Source organism: Lepisosteus platostomus, chromosome 6, assembly GCF_059453375.1.
Source record: "Lepisosteus platostomus isolate fLepPlt1 chromosome 6, fLepPlt1.hap1, whole genome shotgun sequence".
Taxonomy (NCBI): Eukaryota; Metazoa; Chordata; class Actinopteri; order Semionotiformes; family Lepisosteidae; genus Lepisosteus; species Lepisosteus platostomus.
The window spans coordinates 2,896,707-2,923,711 of NC_142616.1; the positions used below are offsets into that span (position 1 = coordinate 2,896,707).

The window sequence follows — 27,005 nt, forward strand, 5'->3', positions numbered from 1 at the left end:
GTGCAATATACCCTGCGGCTCTGTTACACCGCACAGAGCAGCGTCCCGTGATTCGGACATGCCGGTCTGTGTTGTGTCGTCTGCACGGCGAGCAGGTCTGGGAACTCCACTGCTCGCTGCCTGCGCTGCTGTAGTCCAGTGACCGATCGTCTCCAGGCAATCAGACTGCGAGCAGCCCCCCTGCAGAGCCTTCAGCAGACCGCCTGGACACACGGTTCTCACTGCGTCCAGCACAACCGCCCGACTCGTATATAGTGCACACACAGCAGCGCTACTCATACCGAGTTTTATTCCATTTAAAAAAAAAACGTAACCTCAGTTTTGTGATTTTTGTGAGGTGTGATTTGTGTGTTTTTCGTGAATGTCGTGATTTCTGTGATTCTTGTGAGTGTTGGGAGCTCGCAGAAAAGACATTGCTACGCCAGCAACAACTGCTGCTGCAGGCCGTATTGTTGTGCATCTGACCAACAGGCGTTGATGGGGTTTGATGACAGATGAGCTATGAGCGCCTCCTGCTCGCTGCGCCTCCTGTGGCCGGGCTCTGCTGCCCCCCGGTGGCCGCAGGCAGACAGCGCGAGACCGCGGGGGACAGGGCTCCAAACTCATCGGTTTAATGACAGAAGGCATGCAGGACGCAGGGGCGGGACACCGGACAAACACAATTCGAGAAACCTGAGAAACCAGAGGCGCCAGTCCATAGAGACAGCACTCTGACAGCGTGTCGGAGTATTTGTGCAGTCTTCCTCAGTCTCTCCTGCTCTTCCTCAGTCTCTCCTGCTCTTCCTCCGTCTCTTCTGTGTCTTCCTCAGCTCCCTTGTGTCTTCCTCAGTCTCTCCTGCTCTTCCTCAGCCCCCCTGTGTCTTCCTCAGTCTCTCCAGCTCTTCCTCAGTCCCCCTGTGTCTTCCTCAGTCTCTCTGTCTTCCTCAGTCTCTCCTGCTCTTCCTCAGTCTTTCTGTCTTCCTCAGTCTCTCCTCCTCTTCCTCAGTCTCTCCCGCTCTTCCTCAGTCCCCCTGTGTCTTCCTCAGTTTGCTCCTCAGCTCCGAGACGTCCAGCCTGGGGACAGAGAGAGAGAGACCGAGATCAGTGCTGCTCCGCCGGTCCCAGGTCTCAGCACTGGTCCAAGCCCAGGAGCCGGGCTGGTACTCAGGATTCCCTACCCAGTGTTTCCCGGAGGGGTCCATTGTGGCGTCACTTCCTGCCGGGGTCCGTCCTGGAAATGCGTCCTCCGGCCACGACTGCCCGGCGAGCTGGGTTCCGCCCCCCCCATCTGGAAGTAGGGAAACGGAGGGTGATTGGTGTGCTGTGCGCTTCTGCTAGCGGGAGGGTGAGCGGGCCGGCGAGCGTGGCGAGGCCTCCCTGTCCCTGCCGGTCAGGCAGCAGTGTCCCCTGAGCGCTGACCTGCTCAGTCTCCTCGCTCTGTCTCAGCAGCTCTCCTCTCTCGGTTCGTCTCAGAGCAGGGAACCCCGCTGGCAAGCCTGAGGAGGGGGGAACCACAGAGCTGAAGCACAGCCCCCCGGACACAGGAGAGACCCCCTCCAGCCCCCCGGACACAGGAGAGACCCCCTCCAGCCCCCCGCACACAGGAGAGACCCCCTCCAGCACACAGGAGAGACCCCCTCCAGCCCCCCGCACACAGGAGAGACCCCCTCCAGCACACAGGAGAGACCCCCTCCAGCACACAGGAGAGACCCCCTCCAGCCCCCCGCACACAGGAGAGACCCCCTCCAGCACACAGGAGAGACCCCCTCCAGCACACAGGAGAGACCCCCTCCAGCCCCCTTGAAGCACAGCCGCCCCCTGACCAGCGGACTGGACACCCCTACTCTTACCGACGGTGTCCCGGGATCTGTACTGACCAGCGGACTGGACACCCCTACTCTTACCGACGGTGTCCCGGGGTCTGTACTGACCAGCGGACTGGACACCCCTACTCTTACCGACGGTGTCCCGGGGTCTGTACTGACCAGCGGACTGGACACCCCTACTCTTACCGACGGTGTCCCGGGATCTGTACTGACCAGCGGACTGGACACCCCTACTCTTACCGACGGTGTCCCGGGATCTGTACTGACCAGCGGACTGGACACCCCTACTCTTACCGACGGTGTCCCGGGATCTGTACTGACCAGCGGACTGGACACCCCTACTCTTACCGACGGTGTCCCGGGATCTGTACTGACCAGCGGACTGGACACCCCTACTCTTACCGACGGTGTCCCGGGATCTGTACTGACCAGCGGACTGGACACCCCTACTCTTACCGACGGTGTCCCGGGATCTGTACTGACCAGCGGACTGGACACCCCTACTCTTACCGACGGTGTCCCGGGATCTGTACTGACCAGCGGACTGGACACCCCTACTCTTACCGACGGTGTCCCGGGGTCTGTACTGACCAGCGGACTGGACACCCCTACTCTTACCGACGGTGTCCCGGGGTCTGTACTGACCAGCGGACTGGACACCCCTACTCTTACCGACGGTGTCCCGGGATCTGTACTGACCAGCGGACTGGACACCCCTACTCTTACCGACGGTGTCCCGGGATCTGTACTGACCAGCGGACTGGACACCCCTACTCTTACCGACGGTGTCCCGGGATCTGTACTGACCAGCGGACTGGACACCCCTACTCTTACCGACGGTGTCCCGGGATCTGTACTGACCAGCGGACTGGACACCCCTACTCTTACCGACGGTGTCCCGGGATCTGTACTGACCAGCGGACTGGACACCCCTACTCTTACCGACGGTGTCCCGGGATCTGTACTGACCAGCGGACTGGACACCCCTACTCTTACCGACGGTGTCCCGGGATCTGTACTGACCAGCGGACTGGACACCCCTACTCTTACTGACGGTGTCCTGGGATCTGTACTGACCAGCGGACTGGACACCCCTACTCTTACTGACTGTCCTGGGATCTGTACTGACCAGCGGACTGGACACCCCTACTCTTACCGACGGTGTCCCGGGGTCTGTACTGACCAGCGGACTGGACACCCCTACTCTTACCGACGGTGTCCCGGGGTCTGTACTGACCAGCGGACTGGACACCCCTACTCTTACTGACGGTGTCCTGGGATCTGTACTGACCAGCAGTCAGGACACCCCTACTCTTACTGACGGTGTCCTGGGATCTGTACTGACCAGTCAGGACACCCCTACTCTTACTGACAGTGTCCCGGGATCTGTACTGACCAGCGGACTGGACACCCCTACTCTTACTGACGGTGTCCCGGGATCTGTACTGACCAGCGGACTGGACACCCCTACTCTTACTGACGGTGTCCTGGGATCTGTACTGACCAGCGGACTGGACACCCCTACTCTTACTGACGGTGTACTGGGATCTGTACTGACCAACGGACTGGACACCCCTACTCTTACTGACGGTGTCCTGGGATCTGTACTGACCAGTGGACTGGACACCCCTACTCTTACTGACGGTGTCCTGGGATCTGTACTGACCAGCGGACTGGACACCCCTACTCTTACTGAGGGTTTGTCTGCAGTTCTGCGCTGTCACTCCACTGACAGAGGGGAAGTTACCTGGCAGTCTCATGCCCATAGCTCCTGTGCCGCCCGGAGAAGCCCATTTCGTCTTCTCTTCCTGTTGACGTGTAGCTTCTAAACACGTCCCCCCAGCAGCACTTCCCCCTGAGATTGGTTCCGCATCTCCAGCCTGCGTAGCAAAACACATATAAAGACGTTTTAATGTCCTCATCTGTACCGTACCCTGAGGCAGAAAGTCAGTGTGTCAGCAAACTGCCCTCAACGAAGAGACAAGATTCTTAAGGTGTACCACAGTCTCATCGGAAGGAAATCAGAAAGAAACTTTACAGGAGCCAAAAGTTAAGTATAAGAAAAGTAGGGTCAGTGAGTGATCAGTCAGTGTGTCAGTCAGTGTCAGTTTGTCAGTCAGTGAGTGATCAGACAGTGTGTCAGTGTGTCGGTCAGTGAGTGGTCAGACAGTGTGTCAGTCAGTGTGTCAGTCGGTGAGTGGTCAGTCAGTGTGTCAGTCAGTGAGTGATCAGACAGTGTCAGTGTGTCAGTCAGTGAGTGATCAGACAGTGTGTCAGTGTGTCAGTCAGTGAGTGGTCAGACAGTGTCAGTGTGTCAGTGTGTCAGTCAGTGTCAGTGTGTCAGTCAGTGAGTGATCAGACAGTGTCAGTGTGTCAGTCAGTGAGTGATCAGACAGTGTGTCAGTGTGTCAGTCAGTGAGTGGTCAGACAGTGTCAGTGTGTCAGTCAGTGAGTGATCAGACAGTGTGTCAGTGTGTCAGTCAGTGAGTGATCAGACAGTGTCAGTGTGTCAGTCAGTGAGTGATCAGACAGTGTCAGTGTGTCAGTCAGTGAGTGATCAGTCAGTGTGTCAGTGTGTCAGTCAGTGAGTGATCAGACAGTGTGTCAGTGTGTCAGTCAGTGAGTGATCAGACAGTGTCAGTGTGTCAGTCAGTGAGTGGTCAGACAGTGTCAGTGTGTCAGTCAGTGAGTGATCAGACAGTGTGTCAGTGTGTCAGTCAGTGAGTGGTCAGACAGTGTCAGTGTGTCAGTCAGTGAGTGATCAGACAGTGTCAGTGTGTCAGTCAGTGAGTGGTCAGACAGTGTCAGTGTGTCAGTCAGTGAGTGGTCAGACAGTGTCAGTGTGTCAGTCAGTGAGTGATCAGACAGTGTCAGTGTGTCAGTCAGTGAGTGGTCAGACAGTGTCAGTGTGTCAGTCAGTGAGTGATCAGACAGTGGCAATGTGTCAGTCAGTGAGTGACCAGACAGTGTCAGTGTGTCAGTCAGTGAGTGACCAGACAGTGTCAGTGTGTCAGTCAGTGAGTGATCAGACAGTGTGTCAGTGTGTCAGTCAGTGAGTGATCAGACAGTGTCAGTGTGTCAGTCAGTGAGTGACCAGACAGTGTCAGTGTGTCAGTCAGTGAGTGACCAGACAGTGTGTCAGTGTGTCAGTCAGTGAGTGACCAGACAGTGTCAGTGTGTCAGTCAGTGAGTGATCACTCAGTGTGTCAGTGTGTCAGTCAGTGAGTGATCAGACAGTGTCAGTGTGTCAGTCAGTGAGTGGTCAGACAGTGTCAATGTGTCAGTCAGTGAGTGACCAGACAGTGTCAGTGTGTCAGTCAGTGAGTGACCAGACAGTGTCAGTGTGTCAGTCAGTGAGTGATCAGACAGTGTGTCAGTGTGTCAGTCAGTGAGTGATCAGACAGTGTCAGTGTGTCAGTCAGTGAGTGACCAGACAGTGTCAGTGTGTCAGTCAGTGAGTGACCAGACAGTGTGTCAGTGTGTCAGTCAGTGAGTGACCAGACAGTGTCAGTGTGTCAGTCAGTGAGTGATCACTCAGTGTGTCAGTGTGTCAGTCAGTGAGTGATCAGACAGTGTCAGTGTGTCAGTCAGTGAGTGGTCAGACAGTGTGTCAGTGTGTCAGTCAGTGAGTGATCACTCAGTGTGTCAGTGTGTCAGTCAGTGAGTGATCAGACAGTGTCAGTGTGTCAGTCAGTGAGTGATCAGACAGTGTCAGTGTGTCAGTCAGTGAGTGATCAGTCAGTGTGTCAGTGTGTCAGTCAGTGAGTGATCAGACAGTGTGTCAGTCTGTCAGTCAGTGAGTGATCAGACAGTGTCAGTGTGTCAGTCAGTGAGTGGTCAGACAGTGTCAGTGTGTCAGTCAGTGAGTGGTCCGACAGTGTCAGTGTGTCAGTCAGTGAGTGATCAGACAGTGTCAGTGTGTCAGTCAGTGAGTGGTCAGACAGTGTCAGTGTGTCAGTCAGTGAGTGGTCCGACAGTGTCAGTGTGTCAGTCAGTGAGTGATCAGACAGTGTCAGTGTGTCAGTCAGTGAGTGATCAGACAGTGTCAGTGTGTCAGTCAGTGAGTGATCAGACAGTGTCAGTGTGTCAGTCAGTGAGTGGTCAGACAGTGTCAGTGTGTCAGTCAGTGAGTGGTCCGACAGTGTCAGTGTGTCAGTCAGTGAGTGGTCCGACAGTGTCAGTGTGTCAGTCAGTGAGTGATCAGACAGTGTCAGTGTGTCAGTCAGTGAGTGGTCAGACAGTGTCAGTGTGTCAGTCAGTGAGTGGTCAGACAGTGTCAGTGTGTCAGTCAGTGAGTGATCACTCAGTGTGTCTCTGTTTATTATGATTCTGTTTTGGGGCACCAACCTGTCCCTGTTGTCCCTCTCCTCCGTCCCGCAGTCTCTGTCCTCTCTCTGTCTTCCTCAGGACAGGAAAGCCTGCTCCCAGACCTGTGAAGAAGCAGAGGCTCAGAGCAGCGCTGGGGCGGCCTGCCTGTCTCTCCGGCTCCGCCCCGTCGCCGACAGGGGGCGCCACTGAGGAACACAGAAACCCCATTCGAGCTTGATTGTCCCGAGGGGGAAAGGAGTTCTCACAGCACAGCACGGTGACAGACACACGTCACGGGAAGGGCAGGGGACACCGCAGTGTCGCGGGAGGGGAGACAAGAGACGAGGTGGTGACTCTGCATGGCTGAGGAGTGTGAACCTTTCCTGAGTCTGTGGGTTTTAGCCAGCAGCCAGGTCACCCTGCAGCTCCCAGCTGGCAGCACCCTGGAGCCCAGCAGGGGGACCCTGGCCAGTACCTGGAGGGGAGACTCCTGGGAAAAACTAAGGCTGCTGCTGGAAGAGGTGTGAGTGGGGCCAACAGGGGGCGCTCTCACCCTGCAGTCTGTGTGGGTCCTAATGCCCCAGTATAGTGACGGGGACACTATACTGTAAACGGGCGCTGTCCTTCGGATGAGACGTAAAACCGAGGTCCTGACTCTCTGTGGTCATTAAAAATCCCAGGGTGTTTCTTGAAAAGAGCAGGGGTGTAACCCCGGTGTCCTGGCCAAATTTCCAATTGGCCCTTATCAATCATGGCCTCCTAATAATCCCCCTCTATGAATTGGCTACATTACTCTGCTCTCCTCCCCACTGATAGCTGATGTGTGGTGAGCGTTCTGGCGCACTATGGCTGCCGTCGCATCATCAAGGTGGATGCTACACATTGGTGGTGGTGGAGGGGATCCCCATTGCCTGTGAAGCGCTTTGAGTGGAGTGTCCAGAAAAGCGCTATATAAGTGTAAGCAATTATTATTATTATTTTAAAAATCCCAGGGTGTTTCTTGAGAAGAGTAGGGGTGTAACCCCGGTCTCCTGGCCAAATTTCCCCCCTGGCCTTTACCCCTCATGGCCTCCTAATAACCCCCCTCTCTGAACTGGCTTCATCCCTCTGCTCTCCTCCCCACTGAGAGCTGGTGTGTGTGAGAGGACTGGAGCATCATCCAGGTGGGGGGACACACTGGTGGGGGTGGAGGGGATCCCCATGACCTGTAAAGCGCTTTGAGTGGAGTGTCCAGAAAAGCACTATAGAAGTGTGAGGAATTATGATTATTATTATGATTATTATTATTACACCAGGGGGCCCAGAATTCGCAGTGGAGGGGGCGAGACACACACTGTCGGCCCTCTGTCTGTGAAGGGCGCTTCACCGTATGTGCCCGTGCCCGATGAGTCTGGCACTCGTCTTCGCTCGTCCCCCCAGCCTGCGACAGCGCCCAGCCCTTGCGCTGCCCGAGCAGCCCCTGCAGCAGTCCGTGAGGACTGAAGAGTGTCAAACAATACCAGAACCCTCCCTGCTGTTTGGACAACAGGGTGCTTATGGGTATTAACTGGACTGACAAACTCCCACACCACACCGTTAGACCATAATAGGGGCTCAGGGGCTCAGGGGCTGTGCCTGGGGCTGGAGGGCTGCCGGTTCGAATCCTGTGGCCCAGCAGAGGAATCCTCCTCCACTGGGCCCCTGAGCGAGGCCCCTGAACCCCAGATGCTCCAGGGGTGCTGTACAAATGTCTGACAATGCGCGCTGACCCCCAGCTCCTCTCTCCCTGTGTGTGTGTGTGTGTGTGTGTGTGAGTGTGTGTGTGTGTGTCTGTCTGTGTGTGAGTGTGTGTGTGTGTGTGTGCGTGCGTGCGTGCGTGCGTGCGTGCGTGCGTGTGTGCGTGTGTGTGTGTGTCTCCTAGAGAGCGAGCTGGGCCTGCGTCTGCTCCTGCTGTCCTCTGTGCCCCCCTCCCTGCTCTCCCCTGCGTGTTGTATGAAGAAAGTGTGCCGTGCTGCAGTACCTGGGGCTCTCACGCCTGTTTCTCCAGCCCTCTGTGCTTTCACTTCCTGTCTTGGTGCAGCTTCGAAGTGTGTCCCCCCGCCAGCGCCGCTCCCTGTGCCGGGTTCCCCCTGTCTCGTCTGGAAATGACCGAGAGCGGAGGCGTTGAGGGCCCTGGCTCCTGAGACGGTCAGTCCCCCACCCTGAGCCGGCCAGTGTCCTGGCTGGTGGTCTTACCTCTTGGGACGGGCTCCCCCCCCTCTCTTCACCTCCTCTCAGTCTCTCTCCCCTCCCGGTCTTCCTCAGGACGGGAAGCCCCGCTCCCAGACCTGCGCACAACGCCAGGGCGACAGCACAGCAACTCTCAGACAGGGAGGGACAGGTCCCCCGGATGTTCGTCCGATGGCCTCCCCTATCTCCCCCTCCCCCCCCCCGGCTCTCGGCCCCTTCGCCAGTGAGGGCGCCCCTTACCCGGCAGCCGGACGCCAATGGCCGCCACGCCCCCCGGGGGGGTCCGCGTCGGCCTCACTTCCTGCCGGGGTGCGGCTCCATAATCCCTCCCCTCGCCGGCCCGGCTCGCGGGCGTTGGTTCCGCCTCTCCTGCCTGAGAGAGGGACCCAGAAACTAGCGGTCAGTGACGAGGGTCCCGGGCGGTCAGCGGCTCCGTCGGTCGTCGCTCTGTCCGGCGTGCTGACCTGTCCCGGGGGTCTCTCCCCTCTCCCTCCGCCCTCTTCCGGCCCTCGCCCTGTCTTCCGCAGGACAGGAAGCCCGGCGCCTAGCCCTGCAGCAGGAACAGGAAAGAAGGGGGCACAGATAAGGTGTCTTCGGGGGACGCTCTCTGCCCTGTCTGTCTGTCTGTCTGTCTGATGGGCACTCAGCGGACCTTACCTGGCAGTCTGACGCCAATCCCTGCCACGCCCCCCCGCGGAGTCCATTTTGACCTCACTTCCTGTGTCGGCGCACCTCCTGAATGCTTCCCCCCGCCGCCTGCGCTGTCCGCCGATGGTTCCGCCCCGCCTGCCTGTGGACGAACAGGCGCTGTGACACCGCTCCGCGCCACGAGCGAGGCCGGCGTCCCAGCGAGCTCCTCTCACCCCTTCCGGGTACTGACCTGCTCCGGCGGCCCCCCTCCGCCCTCCGCCCCCTCTCTCGCCCTCTCTCCTCTCTCCGTCTTCCGCAGGGCGGGGACCCCACCTCCCAGGCCTGCGTGAGGAGGGAAGACACGCAGGGGAGTGAGACAGCGCCCCAGTTTACACACACACACACACACACAGACAGAAGGAAGACACACAGGGGAGTGAGACAGCGCCCCAGTTTACACACACACACACAGAGAGGGAAGACACACAGGGGAGTGAGACAGCGCCCCAGTTTACACACACACACACAGAGAGGGAAGACACACAGGGGAGTGAGACAGCGCCCCAGTTTACACACACACACACACACACACAGAGGGAGGGAAGACACACAGGGGAGTGAGACAGCGCCCCAGTTTACACACACACACACACACACACACAGAGAGGGAAGACACACAGGGGAGTGAGACAGCGCCCCAGTTTACACACACACACACAGAGAGGGAAGACACACAGGGGAGTGAGACAGCGCCCCAGTTTACACACACACACACACACACACACACACACACACACACACACACACACACACACACACAGGGGGCTCCTGAAAGAGACAGAGCTCGCTCCGCAGGGTGGTGAAACACGAGAGCCGGTGTTCAGAAGGAGTGAGCGGGCGTGACGCTCTGGGCCCCAGGCGTGTGTTGGAGCGGGGGCCGTCTGGGAGCCGGGGGCTGAGGGCCCCGCTGTCTCCCTCTCGGGGGGTCCGCCAGTGTGTGTGAGGCCAGAGCAAATGACGGGGTTCCCCTTTGTGGCACTGTGCCCCAGGTTCGACGCATGGAGCCCAACCCTGAGGACGGGGAGATGGACCAGCCCAGGGGAACATCCTGATGGCTACTCCTGCTTCTCCATCTTATCGCCCTGGCAACGGAACATGCCAGCAGCTACCAGCTCCCAGCAGGGGGCGCTCTCTCCCAGCTCCCAGCCCACTGGAGCCCAGCAGGGGGAGCCTGGCCAGTACCTGGAGGGGAGACTCCTGGGAGAGGGGTGAGTGGGGCCAGCAGGGGGCGCTCTCTCCCTGCGCTCTGTGTGGTCCTGATGCCCCAGTCCAGTGATGGTGAGCTATAAAAGAGTAGGGCTGGACACTGACGGGGACACTGGACTGGAAGAAGGCTCCGTCCTTCAGATGAGACGTGAAACCGGGGTCCTGACTCTCTGTGCTCATGAACAATCCCGGGGTGTCTCTATAAAAGAGTCGGGGTGTCACCCCGGTGTCCCCCTGGTCTTGACCAGTCCTGGCCTCCTAGTAACCCCTAATGACCTCTGACCTGTCCTCCTCGCCCTGAGAGCTGCTGTGTGTGAGCGCACTGGTGGGGCTCCACACTGCTGCTGCTGGAGGGGATCCCCAACACCAGCGGGGCATCCAGAAAGGCGCTATATAAGGGTAAGCTCTCCCTGCGGATCTCCTCCCTGAGGCCCCTCGAGCTCACTGTCCTGAGTGACCGCAAGGGGCCTGGTCTGTGTCTGGAATGTGTCTTTCCGCAGACCCCAGCTGGCTCTCCAAGAGACAGACAGACAGGGAGAGAGGAGCTGGGGGTCAGAGCGCAGGGGCGGCCATTTATACGGCGCCCCTGGAGCAGCTGGGGTTCAGGGGCCCAGTGGGGTCAGATTCCTCCACCGGCCGCGGGATTCGAACCGGCAGCCCTCCAGCCACAGGCGCAGATCCGATTTTTTTTTGTCGGCAAGGAAGTTACTTCGCCACCGAGATCCAACCCCGTCCCGAGAACCTGGGGCTGCCACCAGGTGCCACCCTACCTGGCAGTCTGACTCCGATGGCGCCGAGCCCTCCCGGCCTGGGGCTGACCGTCCCCCGATGTCCGTCCCGGGGGTCCGCGGGCTGGGGGGGCGTGGCGGCGGCGGGCGGTACCAGGCTGGGCTTCTGGACCAGGTCCCGCGGGGCCTGCGGTCTCCGGGCCCGCCTGTTCCTCAGGGCGATCCGGGATTTCTGGACGCTGAGGTCCAGAACGGGGGTCGTGACCTGGAAGCAAAAGGAGGAGAGGTTAGTGGGGGGCGGGGGTGGAGGGGGTTTCAATGTGCTCCCCGCCCCAGAAGTCGGGGTACAGCAGCCGCTGGGCTCTGAGCGTCGCAGTCGGTACTCCTGAGAGGGACCTCGGAGGGTCGGCCCTCCCCGCCGGTGGGCTCCGGCTCTGCGGTGTGTGTCCTGTCTCGTGCTCCTCTGAGTGAGGGGAGGGCTGTCACCCTCTCCCCTTCTCGGTTTTATCCTCCGACAAAACACAGACATGGTGCTCTTCATCCCACTCCTCCTCCTCCTCCTCCTCCCGGGCTGTTTCAGACCCGTCTCTAACGCGGGAGCAATAGGCCTTGTGTGTGAACTTGGCATCAGTATCAGTGTCAGTGTGATATTGGCATCAGTGTCAGTGTGATATTGACATCAGTATAAGTGTGATATTGACATCAGTGTCAGTATCAGTGTGATATTGACATCAGTATCAGTGTGATATTGCCATCAGTGTCAGTATCAGAGTGATATTGACATCAGTGTCAGTATCAGAGTGATATTGACACCAGTATCAGTGTGATATTGACATCAGTATCAGTATCAGTGTGATATTGACATCAGTATCAGAGTGATATTGACATCAGTATCAGAGTGATATTGACATCAGTATCAGTGTGATATTGACATCAGTATCAGTGTGATATTGACATCAGTGTCAGTAACAGTGTGATATTGACATCAGTGTCAGTATCAGAGTGATATTGACACCAGTATCAGTGTGATATTGACATCAGTGTCAGTGTCAGTGTGATATTGACATCAGTATAAGTGTGATATTGACATCAGTGTCAGTATCAGTGTGATATTGACATCAGTATCAGAGTGATATTGACATCAGTATCAGTGTGATATTGACATCAGTATCAGTGTGATATTGACATCAGTGTCAGTAACAGTGTGATATTGACATCAGTGTCAGTATCAGAGTGATATTGACACCAGTATCAGTGTGATATTGACATCAGTGTCAGTGTCAGTGTGATATTGACATCAGTGTCAGTATCAGAGTGATATTGACATCAGTGTCAGTATCAGAGTGATATTGACATCAGTGTCAGTATCAGTGTGATATTGACATCAGTATCAGTGTGATAATGACATCAGTGTCAGTATCAGAGTGATATTGACATCAGTGTCAGTATCAGAGTGATATTGACATCAGTATCAGTGTGATATTGACATCAGTGTCAGTATCAGAGTGATATTGACATCAGTGTCAGTATCAGAGTGATATTGACATCAGTGTCAGTATCAGTGTGATATTGACATCAGTATCAGTGTGATAATGACATCAGTGTCAGTATCAGAGTGATATTGACATCAGTGTCAGTATCAGTGTGATATTGACATCAGTATCAGTGTGATAATGACATCAGTGTCAGTATCAGAGTGATATTGACATCAGTGTCAGTATCAGTGTGATAATGACATCAGTGTCAGTATCAAAGTGATATTGACATCAGTATCAGAGTGATATTGACACCAGTATCATTGTGATATTGACATCAGTATCAGAGTGATATTGACATCAGTGTCAGTGTCAGAGTGATATTGACATCAGTGTCAGTGTCAGTGTGATATTGACATCAGTGTCAGTATCAGAGTGATATTGACATCAGTGTCAGTATCAGAGTGATATTGACATCAGTGTCAGTATCAGAGTGATATTGACATCAGTGTCAGTATCAGAGTGATATTGACATCAGTATCAGTATCAGAGTGATATTGACACCAGTATCAGAGTGATATTGACATCAGTGTCAGTATCAGAGTGATATTGACATCAGTGTCAGTATCAGAGTGATAGTGACACCAGTATCAGTGTGATATTGACATCAGTATCAGAGTGATATTGACATCAGTGTCAGTATCAGAGTGATATTGACACCAGTATCAGAGTGATATTGACATCAGTGTCAGTATCAGAGTGATATTGACACCAGTATCAGTGTGATATTGACACCAGTATCATTGTGATATTGACATCAGTAACAGTGTGATATTGACATCAGTGTCAGTATCAGAGTGATATTGACATCAGTGTCAGTATCAGAGTGATATTGACACCAGTATCAGAGTGATAGTGACATCAGTGTCAGTATCAGAGTGATATTGACATCAGTGTCAGTATCAGAGTGATAGTGACACCAGTATGGAAGAGATGGCAGAGAGTGGGGAGGCGGAGGGCGGCGGCGTGGCTCTCACCTGGAGGTGTGCAGACAGAGGGGTGTGCGTCACTGGGGTCACTGGGGTCACAGGGGGGACGAGTGGGGCCGGGCTGTCACACTGGACTTGGTCTAGCACACAGAGGCCTGGGGAGGGTTGAGAGGAGCTGGGCTCTGCTTCTGCTCCTGCCTCTGTTCGCTCTGTCTGTCTGCCTGCTGCAGGAGGATCTGACACTCCTCCGCCTGGGCCCTCGTCTGCTCCTGCTGCCATCTCTCCCTCCTCATCCCTCTCTTCCCTCTCTCCCTCTCCCTCTCCTCCCTCAGCCCTCTCTCCCTCCTCATCCCTCTCTCCCTCCTCATCCCTCTCTCCCCTCTCTCCCTCAGCCCTCTCTCCCTCATCCCTCTCTCCCTCCTCATCCCTCTCTCCCTCCTCATCCCTCTCTTCCCTCTCTCCCTCTCCCTCTTCTCCCTCAGCCCTCTCTCCCTCCTCATCCCTCTCTCCCCTCTCTCCCTCTCCCTCTCCCTCTCCTCCCTCATCCCTCTCTCCCTCCTCATCCCTCTCTCCCTCTCCTCCCTCATCCCTCTCTCCCTCTCCTCCCTCATCCCTCTCTCCCTCCTCATCCCTCTCTCCCTCTCCTCCTTCATCCCTCTCTCCCTTCTCTCCCTCATCCCTCACAATCTCTCCTTCACAACCTCCCTCATCCTTCTCTCTGTCTCTTGCTGGTCCCACAGCCTTGTAGGTGATGGACTCAGGTCCTGTGGTCAGGAGGTCTTGACCAGTCTGTACTGATCCTTGTTCATCCTCAGTGATGGACTCAGGCCCTGTGCTCAGGAGGTCTTGACCAGTCTGTACTGATCCTTGTTCATCCTCAGTGGACTCAGGCCCTGTGGTCAGGAGGTCTTGACCAGTCTGTACTGATCCTTGTTCATCCTCAGTGGACTCAGGTCCTGTGGTCAGGAGGTCATGACCAGTCTGTACTGATCCTTGTTCGTCCTCAGTGGACTCAGGTCCTGTGGTCAGGAGGTCTTGACCAGTCTGTACTGATCCTTGTTCGTCCTCAGTGGACTCAGGTCCTGTGGTCAGGAGGTCTTGACCAGTCTGTACTGATCCTTGTTCGTCCTCAGTGATGGACTCAGGACCTGTGGTCAGGAGGTCTTGACCAGTCTGTACTGATCCTTGTTCCTCCTCAGTGATGGACTCAGGTCCTGTGGTCAGGAGGTCTTGACCCGTCTGTACTGATCCTTGTTCGTCCTCAGTGATGGACTCAGGTCCTGTAGTCAGGAGGTCTTGATCAGTCTGTACTGATCCTTGTTCGTCCTCAGTGATGGACTCAGGCCCTGTGGTCAGGAGGTCTTGACCAGTCTGTACTGATCCTTGTTCGCCCTCAGTGATGGACTCAGGCCCTGTGGTCAGGAGGTCTTGACCAGTCTGTACCGATCCTTGTTCGTCCTCGGTGATGGACTCAGGTCCTGTGGTCAGGAGGTCTTGACCAGTCTGTACCGATCCTTGTTCATCCTCGGTGATGGACTCAGGCCCTGTGGTCAGGAGGTCTTGACCAGTCTGTACTGATTCTTGTTCCTCCTCGATGATGGACTCAGGTCCTGTGGTCAGGAGGTCTTGACCAGTCTGTACCGATCCTTGTTCATCCTCAGTGATGGACTCAGGCCCTGTGGTCAGGAGGTCTTGACCAGTCTGTACTGATCCTTGTTCGTCCTCAGTGATGGACTCAGGCCCTGTGGTCAGGAGGTCTTGACCAGTCTGTACTGATCCTTGTTCGTCCTCAGTGATGGACTCAGGTCCTGTGGTCAGGAGGTCTTGACCAGTCTGTACTGATCCTTGTTCGTCCTCAGTGATGGACTCAGATCCTGTGGTCAGGAGGTATTGACCAGTCTGTACTGATTCTTGTTCCTCCTCAGTGATGGACTCAGGCCCTGTGGTCAGGAGGTCTTGACCAGTCTGTACTGATCCTTGTTCGTCCTCAGTGATGGACTCAGATCCTGTGGTCAGGAGGTATTGACCAGTCTGTACTGATTCTTGTTCCTCCTCAGTGATGGACTCAGGTCCTGTGGTCAGGAGGTCTTGACCAGTCTGTACTGATCCTTGTTCGTCCTCAGTGATGGACTCAGGCCCTGTGGTCAGGAGGTCTTGACCAGTCTGTACTGATCCTTGTTCGTCCTCAGTGATGGACTCAGGCCCTGTGGTCAGGAGGTCTTGACCAGTCTGTACTGATCCTTGTTCGTCCTCGGTGATGGACTCAGGTCCTGTGGTCAGGAGGTCTTGACCAGTCTGCACTGATTCTTGTTCCTCCTCGGTGATGGACTCAGGTCCTGTGGTCAGGAGGTCTTGACCAGTCTGTACTGATCCTTGTTCCTCCTCGGTGATGGACTCAGGTCCTGTGGTCAGGAGGTCTTGACCAGTCTGTACTGATCCTTGTTCCTCCTCAGTGATGGACTCAGGTCCTGTGGTCAGGAGGTCTTGACCAGTCTGTACTGATCCTTGTTCATCCTCAGTGGACTCAGGTCCTGTGGTCAGGAGGTCTTGACCAGTCTGTACTGATTCTTGTTTTTCCTCGATGATGGACTCAGGTCCTGTGGTCAGGAGGTCTTGACCAGTCTGTACTGATCCTTGTTCGTCCTCAGTGATGGACTCAGATCCTGTGGTCAGGAGGTATTGACCAGTCTGTACTGATTCTTGTTCCTCCTCAGTGATGGACTCAGGCCCTGTGGTCAGGAGGTCTTGACCAGTCTGTACCGATTCTTGTTCCTCCTCGGTGATGGACTCAGGTCCTGTGGTCAGGAGGTCTTGACCAGTCTGTACTGATCCTTGTTCGTCCTCAGTGATGGACTCAGATCCTGTGGTCAGGAGGTATTGACCAGTCTGTACTGATTCTTGTTCCTCCTCAGTGGTGGACTCAGGCCCTGTGGTCAGGAGGTCTTGACCAGTCTGTACTGATCCTTGTTCATCCTCAGTGGACTCAGGTCCTGTGGTCAGGAGGTCTTGACCAGTCTGTACTGATCCTTGTTCATCCTCAGTGGACTCAGGTCCTGTTGTCAGGAGGTCTTGACCAGTCTGTACCGATTCTTGTTCCTCCTCGGTGATGGACTCAGGTCCTGTGGTCAGGAGGTCTTGACCAGTCTGTACCGATCCTTGTTCGTCCTCGGTGATGGACTCAGGTCCTGTGGTCAGGAGGTCTTGACCAGTCTGTACTGATTCTTGTTCCTCCTCAGTGATGGACTCAGGCCCTGTGGTCAGGAGGTCTTGCCCAGTCTTTACTGATCCTTGTTCGTTCTCAGTGATGGACTCAGGCCCTGTGGTCAGGAGGTCTTGACCAGTCTGTACTGATCCTTGTTCGTCCTCAGTGATGGACTCAGGCCCTGTGGTCAGGAGGTCTTGACCAGTCTGTACTGATCCTTGTTCGTCCTCAGTGATGGACTCAGGCCCTGTGGTCAGGAGGTCTTGACCAGTCTGTATCAATCCTTGTTCATCCTCAGTGATGGACACAGGTCCTGTGGTCAGGAGGTCTTGACCAGTCTGCACTGATTCTTGTTCCTCCTCAGTGATGGACTCAGGTCCTGTGGTCAGGAGGTCTTGACCAGTCTGTACTGATCCTTGTTCGTCCTCAGTGATGGACTCAGGTCCTGTGGTCAGGAGGTCTTGACCAGTCTGTACTGATCCTTGTTCGTCCTCAGTGATGGACTCAGGTCCTGTGGTCAGGAGGTCTTGCTGATCTGCAGATTCCAGGACAATGGTGTCTCTGTTGTCCAATGTGGTGTCCAGTCCAGTGGTGTTCGTGGTGTCCAGTGTGGTGTCCTCTCCAGTGGTGTCCCTGGTGTCTCCTGCTTGTCCTGGTTCTCCTAGATCTGGGCAGAGAGGAGGGGGCTCTGTAGACTGCCGAAGATCTTCTTCCTCTTCCTCCTCATCTCTGGGTCCTGCAGTGAGAGTCAGACTGACCACAGCCCCCTCAGAGCTCTGTGTGTGTCCGACGGTCTCGGGAGGCAGGTCTGGACGGAGTGACCGAATGACCACAGCCCCCTCAGAGCTCTGTGTGTGTCCGACGGTCTCGGGAGGCAGGTCTGGACGGAGTGACCGAATGACCACAGCCCCTTTAGAGCTCTGTGTGTGTCCGACGGTCTCTGGAGTGTCTTCTCTGGGCTCTGGAGGGTGGTCTGGAATGAGGGTCCAGCTGATCACAGCTCTCTGAGAGCTCTGCGTGGGTCTGGAGGTGACTAGTCTCTCTGTGCTGGACACTACACTGGGATCTGTCCAGAGGGACAGGCTGACCTCAGCCTCCTCTGTCCCCGGTGTGGGCTCTGGACTCTCGGTACTGACGGGGCGATCTGGGGTGACGGGCTGTGTGCGGGGGTCCCCGCGGGTCAATGCTCTGGCCAGGACCGTGCTGACCGGACCATCGAGGGTGCCAGCAGCCGGGGAGTGGGCGGTTTCCCCTGCGGTCCGAATCGGTTCTGGAGCCCCGGCTCTCTCCTCCGGGCCGGGTGGGGTCCGGGGTCTCCCAGAAGGCCCTGCGTCGTCGTGGGCGGAGTCATTGTTCTCCGTTGGCCCCGCCCATACTGCGTGCCCCGCCCCCCTTCGCTCCGAAGCTCCTCCCCCAGCTCCTCCCCCACGGCCCTCCCAGCCTGCTAAGCATTCTCGGCGTTGCCTGGCAACGTGGCCGCCGCCCCCCTCAGGCCCCGGCGGGACTTGGCCGTCCCACAGGACTCCATGGCGACTGCTCCTGTCTCCTCTGTGAGGCCGGGAGAGCCGGACTCTCCGAGGGGCCCCGGCCCCGGGCGTGTCCTCGGGGGGCCCGCCCTCACTCCCCTGGAAGGCCCCCTCGGCTTCCTGTCCGGCGTTGCCTTGGAGACCGGGGGCAGATGCCGCTTCCTGCGGGGAGTCCGGGTCACTTCCTGCATCCTGTGACGAGGGCGGAGCCGGCTCGCCGGGCTCGAGAGTGGGGCTCGTCCCCAACAGCCGCCCGAGGAAGTTCACAACGTAGGCCTGAGGAAAGGAGAGAGAGAGGAGAGACTGGAGGAGCACTGGGCTCATGACACAGACAGAGAGACAGGAGAGGAGAGGAGACACACACTCACACTGACACACACACTGACACACACACACTGACACACACACTGACACACACACACTGACACACTCACACTGACACACACTCACACTGACACACACTCACTGACACTGACACACACACTGACACACACTCACACTGACACACACACTGACACACACTGACACTGACACACACTGACACTGACACACACACTGACACACACACACTGACACACTCACACTGACACACACACACTGACACACACACTCACACTGACACACACACACTGACACACACACTGATACACACACACACACTCACACACTGAAACACACTCACTAATAGTCGCTTGATGAAGTTCACAACGTGAGGCAAGGAGAGAGAGAGGAGAAACTGGAGGAGCACTGAGCTCATGACACAGACAGAGAGACAGGAGAGGAGAGGAGACACACACTGACACTGACACACACACTGACACACACTCACTAATAGTCGCTTGATGAAGTTCACAACGTGAGGCAAGGAGAGAGAGAGGAGAGGCTGGAGGAGCACTGAGCTCATGACACAGACAGAGAGACAGGAGAGGAGAGGAGACACACACACTCACACACACACACACACTGACACACACTCACACTAACACACACTGACACTGACACACACACTGACACACACACACTGACACACACACTGACACACACACACACACTCACACACTGACACACACTCACTAATAGTCGCTTGATGAAGTTCACAACGTGAGGCAAGGAGAGAGAGAGGAGAGGCTGGAGGAGCACTGAGCTCATGACACAGACAGAGAGACAGGAGAGGAGAGGAGACACACACACTCACACACACACACACACTGACACACACTCACACTAACACACACTGACACTGACACACACACTGACACACACACACTGACACACACACACACACTCACTAATAGTCGCTTGATGAAGTTCACAACGTGAGGCAAGGAGAGAGAGGAGAGGCTGGAGGAGCACTGAGCTCATGACACAGACAGAGAGACAGGAGAGGAGAGGAGACACACACTCACACACACACACACACACACACACACTGACACACACTCACTACTAGTCGCTTGATGAAGTTCACAACGTGAGGCAAGGAGAGAGAGAGGAGAGACTGGAGGAGCACTGAGCTCATGACACAGACAGAGAGACAGGAGAGGAGAGGAGACACACACACTGACACTGACACACACACTGACACACACTCACTAATAGTCGCTTGATGAAGTTCACAACGTGAGGCAAGGAGAGAGAGAGGAGAGGCTGGAGGAGCACTGAGCTCATGACACAGACAGAGAGACAGGAGAGGAGAGGAGACACACACACTCACACACACACACACACACACTGACACACACTCACACTGACACACACACACACTCACAGTGACACAAACTCACAGTGACACACACTCACAGTGACACACACTGACACACACACTCACACTGACACACACACTCACACACACACACACACACACACACACACACGCGCAGTGACAGGCAGGCAGGACGTGACAGTGTGAGTCCTGCTCACAGACGCAGCCCAGCCCCAGGCCACAGTGAAACACACACACACACACACACACACACACACACGCACGCACGCGCAGTGACAGGCAGGCAGGACGTGACAGTGTGAGTCGTGCTCACAGACGCAGCCCAGCCCCAGGCCACAGTGAAACACACACACACACACACACACACGCACGCACGCACGCACGCACGCGCAGTGACAGGCAGGCAGGACGTGACAGTGTGAGTCCTGCTCACAGACGCAGCCCAGCCCCAGGCCACAGTGACACACACACACACACACACGCACGCACGCGCAGTGACAGGCAGGCAGGACGTGACAGTGTGAGTCGTGCTCACAGACGCAGCCCCAGAGACGGCTCGCTGGCCGAGGGGGTGGGGATGGGCGCCCCGGTCGACCTGAACCCCACACAGACTCACCAGCATGGCCCACAGAGCCTGTCGCGCACGAGCTGCAGGCCCAGGGCAGCGGTCCATACCCGCCCCAGCGCCGGATCAGAACTCCGGGCCCGCCCCAGGCGGTCCAGAGACGAGGCTCAGACAGCTGTGCCCAGTGAGCACAGTCACACCCTCTCCCACAGCGGGAGGGCGCTGTAGCCCTGCTCTAGACTGTCTGTGTCTGTCTGTCTGTCTGACCGTCTGCGTCTGTCTGTGTCTGTCTGTCTGTCTGTCTGTCTGTGTCTGTCTGACCGTCTGACCGTCTGTCTGTCTGACCGTCTGCGTCTGTCTGTCTGTGTCTGTCTGACCGTCTGTCTGACTGTCTGTCTGTCTGACCGTCTGTCTGACCGTCTGTCTGTCTGTCTTTCTGTCTGTCTGTCTGACTGTGTCTGTCTGACTGTCTGTCTGTATCTCTCTGTCTGTCTGTCTCTTTGTGTCTCTGTCTGTCTGACTGTCTGTCTGTCTGTCTGACTGTGTCTCTGTCTGACTGACTGTCTGTGTGTCTGTCTCTGTATGACTGACTGTGTGTCTATCTTTGTCTGTCTGTCTCTGTCTGTCTCTCTTTGTCTGTCTATCCTCCTGTCTCTACTGTACGTCTGTCCTCCTAGCTTTCTCTGTGTCTCTCTAATAGTCTTTCTCTGTCCTCTCTGTCTTACTGCCTGTCTCTTTAACAGTCTCTCTCTGTCTCACTGCCCGTCTCTGTATCTATCGGTCACCTGCCTGCCTGTCTCTCTGTCTCTTTCGTCACCAGTCTGACTTCAGAACTCTTCAGCAGTGAAATCCCGGCTCCGCAGAAGTTCTCTCCCAGACGTCTCTCGGAATCGTGAGCTCAGCTCCTCACAGCTCCCCGGAGCGAGGCAGATGAGCCGGGGAGGAGGAGGAGGAGAGAGGAAGAGGCAGCCTGAAACCGCCGTCAGCAGAGGCGCAGCAAAGGGTGTGCAGGTCGTACAGTTCAGGAAGAGGAGCTGAGAGAGAGGAGAGAGAGAGGAGAGAGGGGGGGGGGAGGAGAGAGAGGGGGGAGAGAGAGGAGAGAGGAGAGTGAGAGGAGAGAAAGGAGAGAGAGGGGAGAAGAGGGGAGAGAGAGTGGAGAGAGAGAGGAGAGGGGAGTGTGGGGAGAGAGGGGGGAGAAAGAGAGGGGGGAGAGTGAGAGGAGAGAGGAGAGTGTGGGGAGAGAAAGGAGAGAGAGGGGAGAAGAGGGGAGAGAGAGTGGAGAGAGAGAGGAGAGGGGAGAGAGAGGAGAGAGAGAGGGGAGAGTGAGGGGAGAGTGAGGGGAGAGAGAAGGGAGGGAGAGAGGGGAGACATTGGGGGACACAGGGAGAAAGATTGGGGGACACAGAGAGAGAGATTGGGGGAAACAGAAAGAGAGATTGTGGGGCAGAGAGAGCGATTGGGGACACAGGGAGAGAGAGACTGGGGGACACAGGGAGAGAGACTGGGGGGGCAGGAAAAGAGATTGGGGGACACAGGGAGAGAGATTGGGGGACACAGAGAGAGAGATTGGGGGAAACAGAAAGAGAGATTGTGGGGCAGAGAGAGCGATTGGGGACACAGGGAGAGAGAGACTGGGGGACACAGGGAGAGAGACTGGGGGGGCAGGAAAAGAGATTGGGGGACACAGGGAGAGAGATTGGGGGACACAGGGAGAGATACTGGGGGACACAGAGTGAGAGAGACTGGGGGACACAGAGAGAGAGATTGGGGGACACAGAGAGAGAGATTGGGGGGCAGGAACAGAGATTAGGGGACACAGAGAGAGAGATTGGGGGTCAGGGAGAGAGATTGGGGACACAGGGAGAGAGAGACTGGGGGACACAGGGAGAGAGACTGGGGGACACAGAGTGAGAGATTGGGGGTCAGGGAGAGAGATTGGGGGACACAGAGAGAGAGAGATTGGGGGACACAGGGAGAGAGACTGGGGGACACAGAGTGAGAGATTGGGGGGCAGGGAGAGAGATTGGGGGACACAGGGAGAGAGAGACCGGGGGACACAGGGAGAGAGATTGGGGGACACAGAGAGAGAGAGATTGGGGGGCAGGGAGAGAGATTGGGGGACACACAGAGAGAGAGATTGGGGGACACAGGGAGAGAGATTGGGGGACACAGAGAGAGAGATTGGGGGGCAGGGAGAGAGACTGGGGGACACAGAGAGAGGGAGAGAGAGGCAGTCTAGCCCATGACCCCTGTTGCCAGGCAACAGTGTGGGTGGAAGTAGAATTTCAGTCATCATGCTGACAGCTTCACCACAAGCTTTCAAAACTTCCTTCTGACAGAGACCAGCAGAGCCGGCAGAGCACCGCTGACCAGAGCAGAGCTCAGAGAGAGAGAGAGTGTGTGTGTGTGTGTGTTAGTGTGTGTCCCTGTGGATAACAGTGTGTGTGACAGTGTGTGTCAGAGTGTGTGTCACTGTGCACGACAGCGTGTGTGTCAGTGTGTGTCACTGTGCATGATTGTGTGTGTCAGTGTGTGTCACTGTGCATGACAGTGTGTGTGTGTGTGTTTGTGTCAGTGTGTGTGACACTGAGCATGACAGTGTGTGTGTCGCTGTGCATGTCAGTGTGTGCCCATGTGTGTGTCAGTGTGTGTTTCAGTGTGTGTCATGGTGTATGACAGTGTGTGTCAGAGTGTGTTTGTATGACACCAACTGACACATTGATGTACACATATTGACACACAGTGACACACACACGTTGATCCACAGTGACACACACACTGACACACAAACTGTCATGCTCAGTGACACACACTACCACACACTGTCATGCTCATTGACACACACACTGTCATGCACAGTGACACAAACACTGACACACACACCATCATGCACAGTAACACACACACATACATACATACACAGACACACACACTGTCACACACACACACACACTGTCATGACCAGTGACACACACACTGACAAACACACAATGCCATGCACAGTGACACACACACTGACACACACACATACACACACTGTCACACACACACACACACACTGTCATGCACACTGACACACACACGCTCTCATGCACACTGACACACACACACAATCATGCACAGTGACACGCACACTGAGACACACACACACACACAATCATGCACAGTGACACACACACACTGTCATGCACAGTGACATGCACACTGAGACAGACACACTCTCTCATGCACAGTGACACACACACTGAGACACACACACTGAGACACACATGCTCTCATGCACAGTGACACACACACTGTCATGCACACTGACACACGCACGCTCTCATGCACAGTGACACACACACTGTTATGCACACTGACACACACACTGACACACACACACTCTCATGCACAGTGACACGCACACTGACACACACACACTCTCATGCACAGTGACACACACACTGACACACACACTGTCATGCACAGTGACACACACACTGACACACACACACACACAATCATGCACACTGACACACGCACACTGACACACACACACACAATCATGCACAGTGACACACACACTGTCATGCACACTGACACACACACACACAATCATGCACACTGACACACGCACACTGACACACACACACAATCATGCACAGTGACACACACACTGTCATGCACACTTACACACACACACTGTCATGCACACTTACACACACACACTGTCATGCACAGTGACACACACACTGACACACACACTCTCATGCACAGTGACACACACACTGACACACACACTCTCATGCACAGTGACACACACACTGACACACACACTGTCATGCACAGTGACACACACACTGCGATGCACACTGACACACGCACGCTCTCATGCACAGTGACACACACACTGACACACACACTGTCATGCACAGTGACACACACACTGACACACACACACTGCGATGCACACTGACACACGCACGCTCTCATGCACAGTGTTATACTAACGCCCTACAGTGACACTCATAAATTCGTCACTTTATGTGGTGTTAAACGTTCTTAACCTCAAGCATGACTTAGACAGGATACTGCGCTCAAACCAAAATAACACTCACTGACTGGAAAATAATAACCAATTCAGCTCAGAGCAAAGTCAGTCCAGTCCAGCCTGGAGAGTCTCAGACTGCTCTGTCAGTGTCAGTGGAGTCTGATTATAATCCCAGTTCAGAACTCATCCAGCTCCCAGTCCAGCCTGGAGAGTCTCAGACTGCTCTGTCAGTGCCAGTGGAGTCTGATTATAATCCCAGTTCAGAACTCATCCAGCTCCCAGTCCAGTCAGACCAGTCCAGCCTGGAGAGTCTCAGACTGTTCTGTCAGTGCCAGTGGAGTCTGAATATAATCCCAGTTCAGAACTCATCCAGCTCCCAGTCCAGTCAGTCCAGTCCAGCCTGGAGAGTCTCAGACTGCTCTGTCAGTGTCAGTGGAGTCTGATTATAATCCCAGTTCAGAACTCATCCAGCTCCCAGTCCAGTCAGACCAGTCCAGCCTGGAGAGTCTCAGACTGTTCTGTCAGTGCCAGTGGAGTCTGAATATAATCCCAGTTCAGAACTCATCCAGCTCCCAGTCCAGTCAGTCCAGTCCAGCCTGGAGAGTCTCAGACTGCTCTGTCAGTGTCAGTGGAGTCTGATTATAATCCCAGTTCAAAACTCATCCAGCTCCCAGTCCAGTCAGACCAGTCCAGCCTGGAGAGTCTCAGACTGCTCTGTCAGTGCCAGTGGAGTCTGATTATCATCCCAGTTCAGAACTCATCCAGCTCCCAGTCCAGTCAGTCCAGTCCAGCCTGGAGAGTCTCAGACTGCTCTGTCAGTGTCAGTGGAGTCTGATTATAATCCCAGTTCAGAACTCATCCAGCTCCCAGTCCAGTCAGACCAGTCCAGCCTGGAGAGTCTCAGACTGCTCTGTCAGTGTCAGTGGAGTCTTATTATAATCCCAGTTCAGAACTCATCCAGCTCCCAGTCCAGTCAGACCAGTCCAGCCTGGAGAGTCTCAGACTGTTCTGTCAGTGCCAGTGGAGTCTGAATATAATCCCAGTTCAGAACTCATCCAGCTCCCAGTCCAGTCAGTCCAGTCCAGCCTGGAGAGTCTCAGACTGCTCTGTCAGTGTCAGTGGAGTCTGATTATAATCCCAGTTCAGAATTTATCCAGCTCCCAGTTCAGTCAGTCCAGTCCAGCCTGGAGAGTCTCAGACTGCTCTGTCAGTGTCAGTGGAGTCTGATGATAATCCCAGTTCAGAACTCATCCAGCTCCCAGTCCAGTCAGACCAGTCCAGCCTGGAGAGTCTCAGACTGCTCTGGCAGTGCCAGTGGAGTCTGATTATAATCCCAGTTCAGAACTCATCCAGCTCCCAGTCCAGTCAGTCCAGTCCAGCCTGGAGAGTCTCAGACTGCTCTGGCAGTGCCAGTGGAGTCTGATTATAATCCCAGTTCAGAACTCATCCAGCTCCCAGTCCAATCAGTCCAGTAACAGACTTTGATCAATTAAAGACTTACTTGCTCTGGAGGTCTGCTGGCCGAATTCTCTTGATTTGGTTCTGTGCCAGTCCTCTTCCTCACCGCCCTCCTCTTCCTCCTTCTCCTTCCCATGACAGGAGCTCTGCACGGGGAGTTCCCAGCACCTCTTGCAGCGGTCGGTGTGCACAGGCTCTCAACCTGGCAAAACTTCCCTTCTGTAACCGCGGCCAGGTCCAAATGAGGAAGGAGGTCTTCATCACGAAGAAACATCCCCACTGCTCACTAAGTCTTAAAGAGACAGGCGCCCCAGAGTCTCTTATAAAAGCCAGTGCAGGTGTGTACAGAGACAGGAGCCCCAGAGTCTCTTATAAAAGCAGGTGCAGGTGTGTACAGAGACAGGAGCCCCAGAGTCTCTTATAAAAGCAGGTGCAGGTGTGTACAGAGACAGGAGCCCCAGAGTCTCTTATAAAAGCCAGTGCAGGTGTGTACAGAGACAGGAGCCCCAGAGTCTCTTATAAAAGCAGGTGCAGGTGTGTACAGAGACAGGAGCCCCAGAGTCTCTTATAAAAGCAGGTGCAGGTGTGTACAGAGACAGGAGCCCCAGAGTCTCTTATAAAAGCAGGTGCAGGTGTGTACAGAGACAGGAGCCCCAGAGTCTCTTATAAAAGCAGGTGCAGGTGTGTACAGAGACAGGAGCCCCAGAGTCTCTTATAAAAGCCAGTGCAGGTGTGTACAGAGACAGGAGCCCCAGAGTCTCTTATAAAAGCCAGTGCAGGTGTGTACAGAGACAGGAGCCCCAGAGTCTCTTATAAAAGCAGGTGCAGGTGTGTACAGAGACAGGAGCCCCAGAGTCTCTTATAAAAGCCAGTGCAGGTGTGTACAGAGACAGGAGCCCCAGAGTCTCTTATAAAAGCCAGTGCAGGTGTGTACAGAGAAAGGAGCCCCAGAGTCTCTTATAAAAGCAGGTGCAGGTGTGTACAGAGACAGGAGCCCCAGAGTCTCTTATAAAAGCAGGTGCAGGTGTGTACAGAGACAGGAGCCCCAGAGTCTCTTATAAAAGCAGGTGCAGGTGTGTACAGAGACAG

General features: G+C 55.4%; 1 protein-coding gene across 4 annotated transcripts; it reads right to left on the reverse strand.

Annotated features, from left to right (window-relative positions):
- Window positions 1–272: 272 nt before the first annotated feature.
- Window positions 273–26,505, reverse strand: LOC148659611 (uncharacterized). 4 transcript variants are annotated; one of them, XM_088633831.1, is made up of 15 exons: window positions 25,960–26,497; window positions 13,458–18,413; window positions 10,988–11,210; window positions 9,202–9,293; window positions 8,979–9,111; window positions 8,786–8,871; window positions 8,562–8,694; window positions 8,328–8,419; window positions 8,113–8,230; window positions 6,153–6,235; window positions 3,553–3,685; window positions 1,399–1,475; window positions 1,158–1,267; window positions 956–1,053; window positions 273–839 (listed from the first exon to the last, which is right to left on the reverse strand). In XM_088633831.1, exons 1-14 carry the CDS (start codon window positions 26,188–26,190, stop codon window positions 1,002–1,004), a joined length of 6,519 nt encoding a protein of 2,172 aa, XP_088489957.1. In that variant the 5' UTR covers window positions 26,191–26,497; the 3' UTR covers window positions 273–839; window positions 956–1,001. The 4 variants fall into 4 exon arrangements, with proteins under 4 accessions (XP_088489957.1, XP_088489956.1, XP_088489958.1 ...); XM_088633830.1 differs by having other exon boundaries at window positions 273–1,053; window positions 25,960–26,496; XM_088633832.1 differs by lacking the exon at window positions 25,960–26,497 and adding an exon at window positions 20,477–21,459 and having other exon boundaries at window positions 273–1,053.
- Window positions 26,506–27,005: the final 500 nt, after the last annotated feature.

Coding starts and splice junctions, on each gene's coding strand:
- LOC148659611 (XM_088633831.1), bottom strand. CDS start 26,190: ATGTTTCTTCGTGATGAAGACCTCCTTCCTCATTTGGACCTGGCCGCG. Junction 8,695..8,785: donor GGGAGAGACCCCCGGGACAG/GTCAGCACGCCG, acceptor TCCCTCTCTCAG/GCAGGAGAGGCGGAACCAAC. Junction 1,054..1,157: donor ACCCCTCCGGGAAACACTGG/GTAGGGAATCCT, acceptor CTCTGTCCCCAG/GCTGGACGTCTCGGAGCTGA.